Here is a 6,853-nt window from a genome sequence, read left to right as displayed (position 1 = left end):
CAGCAAGAACAATAGCAAGGACAAATTCATTGAAATTACAAAGAAAAAAAGGAAAAAGATACTTTACCTGTCGAAAATTTAATTACATTCATACCTTTAACGTATGGAAGGCATAACGGCCAATATGATGAACCAATTTCCTCGCTGCAACACAAGAAGGAAAGAAACAATGAAGTACTCAATATAAAATGACTCAGGCATAATACCAAATACTATATGTCCACAATTCACTTAGAAATCTTAAGCTATAATTTATATTCAAAAGTTTAGGAATCTAAGGTCCACATACCGAATTGTGATCACTTTTAATTATTATAGAACTCAAAAGAATTGAAGAGAACAGAACAAACAAAAATGAGACTTCAAAATAAATAGAAAAAAAGGTAAACACGTGTCGAAGAAGAAACCAATCATGGGACTTCAAGTAAAGTGCAATACATGAGTTGCGTTGTTTACTCATTATTGCTGTCTTTTTCTTTATTTTTCAATCAAAATATGCTAGTATCTTTTAAGTATTGCATATTTATTTTCAAATAAATTTTAATATTCTGAGACTTAAATCAATAGGAAGTGGAAAATACCCAAACCTAAATTCTAGTAAGGGATAATGTTGAGCTTATTCACAATCAAATGATATATTAAAGACTCGACATGGAATTTCCATCGCTAAGTATCTAACTATGATTAAGCATTTTATTTTAACTTTTATATGTGTCACTTGAGGTACTGGTCTTTCCGAAGTAGTCTCCCTATTTCAATGAGGTAGAATTAAAGTCTATATCCACTCAATCCTCCCCAGACCATACACAATCAAATTATTATAATACAACCAAATCAGCTTGTAGTGAATCTTTCTGGCAATCCTTTTTTTTTTTTTGACAATGAGGCATATTATCAAACAATTTAGATGCACAATCCACTTAAAAATTTAAGACACGGGCATTGTTGATATCTTAAATTTTGCGAGACGGTCTAATTTTTGCAGTAAATTAGTTGACTATAAAGAATAAATTTATCAAAACAAAAACAAAAAAAAAACTCAATTCATGTGCAAATCAAGTTGTTAGTAACATGCATGTAGAAATCTCAGGCAAAAATTATATCCAAAAGAGGGAGAAACTTACACATACTAAATTTTAGTTACTGAATCTTAAAGAATTGAAAGCAGAAAGAACTATCAGAGCAAACATCATAGAGAAAGAATCAGGGTGTACATTTTTTATATATATTTTATATAAGCACGAAATTGTACGACAGTAGAAAGTAGAAAGAAATGAAAAACCTACCCAAATGAATCTGAAAAGTTATACCTCTGTATAATATTGTAGGTAAATGAGAATGACACGTGGTTTGGCCCAAAAAAATGTTAGTACACGTGTCTCACCTCAATAAAAATAAATTTCAAATATGCAGTACAATTTACTCAACATCTTGTACAACTAATAATGCATTGTTCGTCCACTCAAACTCCCTTTTCTAAATAAGGGAGATGTTATTGATACGCTATTATTTTGCCATTTAGAGTGCATATAGTATAGAGGAGAAAAGGAAATATTTGACAAAACAAAATTACAGTAATGGACTTCCTTTACTTCGTAACCTTAGTCTTAGATGTCCTTTCATAGATTCTCGAACCTCCGACAGACAAAATCTCCATGCATGCGTTCTTTCTCTCCTCCCCTCAGTGACTCGAGATTCTCAATCGCTCTTTTTAGTGAAAAGAAATAGCGGGAAAAGACAAGCCGACCTGCGAGGAGGGAGATCAGAATTTGGTTCACATGTTGCAATGTATGTTCCAGTAGTAATGGTTTCATAGGATTCACGTGCAATGTATGATTATAAAATAGTTAATTTTTAACGTCAGACCAGTTATTGGATATCGCTGATGTTTTCTTCTGTTAAAAGTAATTAGTTAAGTAGTTAGTTAGTTACAAGTATAGAGTAGTTAGTTACAATTCAAGAAGTTAGTTACTTAAAAAGATTCTTGATTAGTCTTCTATATAAACACTTCATTGTATCTTAATGATTAATTAATAAAATAATGAAAAGCTGAGATATTCTCTCTACAGCATACTCTTCTTCTTAGTTCATCTTCATCTTCTCTTCTCTTCTGCTGAGCTTTCTCCTTCTTCTTCTTCCTCTTCTCTCTTTACTTCATAACAAGTTCATGGTATCAGAGCAGGGGATCTAACTCTGTGAAATCTGAATCTCAATCAGTACTATTGCTTCCGCTAATCGATCGTGAAAGAGATTGAAGAAATCGAAATCTCTGAAAAAATGGCTGGAGATGATGAACCAGTAATTGTTCAAGAGAATGCCAATCGAGCTGTCAACATTGGTCAAGAAATTGACTACAATCATCCATTGTTCTTATCTCCATCAGATGTTAGTGGAAATCAGATCATTTCATTCCAGCTAACAGGTATGGAAAACTATGCAATCTGGTTTCGTTCTATACGCATTGCTCTGCTAGGGAGAAATAAACTAGGAATGGTGGATGGATTATGTGATAAAGAAAAATATAGTGAAAATCTGTGGAATCATTGGGATCGAGTTGATGCCGTTGTTCAATCTTGGCTAATGAACTCTGTTTCTAAGAGTTTACTAGGTGGCATTATGTATGCAGCCACAGCAAAATCAGTTTGGCAAGATCTACAAGAAAGGTTCACCAAGATAGATGGTTCAAGAACCTTCAACCTGCATAAGGAAATAGCCACTCTAACTCAAGGAGTAAATTTTGTAACAGTCTATTTCTCCAAACTTAAGACTCTTTGGGAGGAATTTGAGGCTTTGGTACCACCACCCGGTTGTAACTGTGAAAGATCTAAGGAGTTCATATTGCATTTGCAAAAACTGAAACTGTTCCAGTTTCTGATGGGGCTGAATGACTCATATAATCAAGCAAGAAGTCAAATACTGATCATGAGTCCATTACCTTCAATCAATCAAGCCTATGTTGTGGTGATGGGTGATGAGAGTCAAAGGTCTGTGTCAGCTATGAATGGAATCTAGGGTGCAAATCCAATGTCTCATACAGGCAACTATGAATCTGTTATGTACAGCAGAACAAGTGATAATCAAAAGTTTACAAGAAATTCTCATCTATATTGTGAGGTTTGCAAAATAAGAGGACACAATAAGGATAATTGTTGGAAAATAGTGGGATATCCCCCTGAATTCAAGTTTAAAAAGAAGAAATTCTCTGAAGGTGAGAGTGCAGCTTACAATGTGAGTGCAAAAGAGAACACACAAAATGAGGTACTTCAGGCTAGAAATGAGCAATCTGAGATCAAGTATGGTTCTGATACGAATGTGTTTAGTCATGGAAAAGGTTCAAGTAGCATGGATCAAATTCAGTTCAAACAAAGTCAAGTTGAGGCTAATCACTTTACACAAGAACAATACAATCATATAGTACAGATGCTAGCACAACACAGTCCTCAAATCAACCAGAATTCTATGTCTAACACAGCTGCAAACACAGCAGGTATGACTAACTCAATGGCTATGAATGTGTCTCACAAACCTAATTGGATTGTGGACACAGGAGACACAAATCATATGGCTTCAAGCTTAGAGTTACTAAACAAGTTATCAGTTAATAAGTTAGGCTATAATAGAACTGTTGAATTGCCTAATGGAGATGAAACAAAAGTTACTCATACTAGTTTAAGTAGTATATCTGATGGTAGTACTACATCTAATGTATTGTATGTGCCAGAATTCAAATTTAATTTGTTATCAGTTTCAAAACTAACAAAAGAGTTACAATGTTCTGCTTCTTTCTTTCCTGACTTTTTTGTTTTGTAGGATCTCTTCACTGGGAAGGTGAAGGAGATTGGTAGAGAGCAGAATGGGCTATATTGGCTACTAAATAAAGATGCAAGAAGATCTATCAGTCTAGCTGCTCAAGATGTTAAGAATGTGTCAACAGACAAGATAAATCTATGGCACAAAAGATTAGGACATACATCTACTTCAGTGTTACATAAACTGTTTGACATTGAGCTTACTTCTATTAGAACTCAGATAGGAGATTGTGTAGTATGTCCTTGTGCTAAGCAGTGTAGATTACCTTTTCAGAATAGTAGTATAAAAAGTAGTAGTTGTTTTGAATTGATTCACTTAGATCTATGGGGTCCTTATCAAACCAATACATATGATGGACACAAATATTTCTTAACAGTTGTAGATGACTATTCAAGATATACATGGATATTTCTTTTGAGATAGAAATATGATGTTTGTGTATCTCTTCAATATTTTATGAATTTTACTAGAAATCAGTTTGGTAAAACAGCTAAGATAGTTAGAACTGATAATGGAACTGAGTTCATTAACTCATTATGTGAACAATTATTTAAACAATTAGGAATTATTCATCAAACAACTTGTGTGTATACACCCCAACGAAATGGGGTAGCTGAAAGAAAACATAGACATATTCTAGAAAATATAGAGCCATTAGGTTGCAGGCTAATATACCTATAAAATTCTGGGGACATTGTGTCCTAGCTGCAGCTTACTTGATAATCAGGCTTCCTAGTTCAATGTTAAAAGGAAAAACTCCATTTAACAAACTCCATGGAAAAGAACCATCTATAGCTCATCTAAGAGTACTAGGGTGTTTATGCTTTGCTAGAATGCCAAATCAACATGATAAACTTAAATCAAGGTCTATAATGTCTGTTCATATGGGATATTCAGAGGTGCAAAAAGGATATATTTTATATGATCTAACTAATAAAGTGTTCTTTGTTAACAGGGATGTCATATTCAATGAAACAACATTTCCATTTGGTAAAGGAAAACAGTTAGAACCTGTGTTTAAAGACACTCATTCAACTTTAGATCATGCATATCAATGGTCCAGTATTCCTGTTACTACATCTACTCATCAAGTTCAACAACACATACAATATGAAGGTAGGAAATCATGCCAACAGAATGAGGAAGAGGAGTTAAGGACTGTGATAAATGAGGATACAACACAGATTCCTTTGCAACCATCTCGAAAGTCTAGAAGAAGTAGTAAACCACCTATTTGGTTAAAAGACTTTGTATCTCTCAATATTCAAAAGGAATCAGACTATGGCATTCAAAACTATATAAGTTATGAGAATATTTCTGACAAATATAGTGCATACATAGTTGCAGCCTCAAATCATACTGAACCAAAGTCTTACACAGAATCTGTTAAAGATTCAAGATGGATAGAAGCTATGAAGTCAGAAATTGAAGCATTACAAAGCAACCATACTTGGGACTTAGTAACTCTTCCTGAAGGAAAAACTCCAATAGGCTGCAAGTGGATATTCAAAGTCAAATATAAATCCACAGGAGAGGTAGAAAGGTATAAAGCCAGACTAGTGGCTAAAGGATTCAACCAGCAAGAAGGTATTGACTACCAAGAGACATTCTCTCCTGTAGTAAAGATGAAGACTGTTAGAACAGTATTGGCACTAGCTGCAAAAAGGGGATGGTGTGTACACAAAATGGATGTGTTTAATGCATTTTTACAAGGAGATTTGTTTGATGAAATATATATGGAATGCCTCAAGGTTTCACAAGTCAGGGGGAGAAACAACAAGTATGTAGACTTATGAAGTCATTATATGGATTGAAACAAGCCCCTAGACAATGGAATGCTATGTTGTCTAAGGCATTAGTGGAACTTAAGTTTAAACAGAGTGAGTATGATCAGTCTATGTTCATCAAGAAAGATGAATCTGGAATAGTGATTATCCTTGTGTATGTGGATGATCTATTAGTCACAGGAGATAGTCTAATAATTGTGAAAGAAACAAAAGAGAAGTTAAAACAGGTGTTTAAAATGAAGAATCTTGGAGAACTAAGATACTTCTTAGGCATTGAGTTTGCCAGGTCTAATCAAGGTATACTTATGCACCAAAGAAAGTACACTTTGGAGCTTATATCAGAGACAGGACTCAGCAGTTCTAAACCAGCTGCAACACCAATGGATACAAATGTTAAGTTAACAACTAAGTAGCTTGATGAGTACATCAGATTAGGAAATTCAGAAAAGTTCAACACAAATGATCCATTAGCAGATCAAGGAGCATACCAAAGGCTGATAGGAAAGTTGTTATACCTAACTGTAACAAGACCTGATATAGCCTTTGGAGTCAATACTTTAAGTCAGTTTCTTCAACAACCAAAAAAATTACACATGGAAACTGCCCTAAGGTTGTAAGGTATGTGAAGAATCAACCAGGTTTAGGAGTTTTGTTGTCCAGCAACAAGAATACAACTCTTACAGCCTACTTTGACTCAAACTGGGCTTCATGTCCACATACAAGAAGGTCAGTGACAGGTTACTTGATTAAATTTGGAGATTCTCTGTTAACTTGGAAGTCAAAGAAACAAACAACCATTTCAAAGAGCTCTGCAGAAGCAGAATACAGGAGCATGGCTGCCACAGTTTCAAAATTAATTTGGATTATAGGTCTGATGAAAGAGTTGGGAGTAAACTTGAAACTACCTATTGATATTTACTCAGACAGCAAAGCTGCTATACAAATTGCAGCCAATCCAGTGTATCATGAAAGAACCAAACATATTGAAATAGACTGCCACTTCATAAGGGAAAAATAGACAAAGGATTGGTAGCAACAAGGTACATATCAACAAAAGATCAATCGGCTGATTTACTTACAAAAGGTCTTAATACAGTTCAACATTTGTATCTCAATTCCAAGCTAGGAACTTGTAACATTTTCACACTACCTAGCTTGAGGGGGAGTGTTAAAAGTAATTAGTTAAGTAGTTAGTTAGTTACAAGTATAGAGTAGTTAGTTACAATTCAAGAAGTTAGTTACTTAAAAAGATTCTT

The 6,853-nt window shown here is 34.2% G+C and overlaps 1 protein-coding gene across 1 annotated transcript; it reads left to right on the top strand.

Moving 5' to 3' along the window:
- Window positions 1-2,277: 2,277 nt before the first annotated feature.
- LOC138337281 (uncharacterized) lies at window positions 2,278-3,012 on the top strand. Its single transcript, XM_069287186.1, has one exon. The coding sequence runs from the start codon at window positions 2,278-2,280 to the stop codon at window positions 3,010-3,012; it is 735 nt and encodes a 244-aa protein (XP_069143287.1).
- Window positions 3,013-6,853: the final 3,841 nt, after the last annotated feature.

The sequence above is a fragment of the Solanum lycopersicum genome, chromosome 7 (assembly GCF_036512215.1).
Source record: "Solanum lycopersicum chromosome 7, SLM_r2.1".
NCBI lineage: Eukaryota > Viridiplantae > Streptophyta > Magnoliopsida > Solanales > Solanaceae > Solanum > Solanum lycopersicum.
The sequence above is the reverse complement of the archived record's forward strand: the minus strand, read 5'-3'. Positions and strand labels throughout refer to the sequence as shown.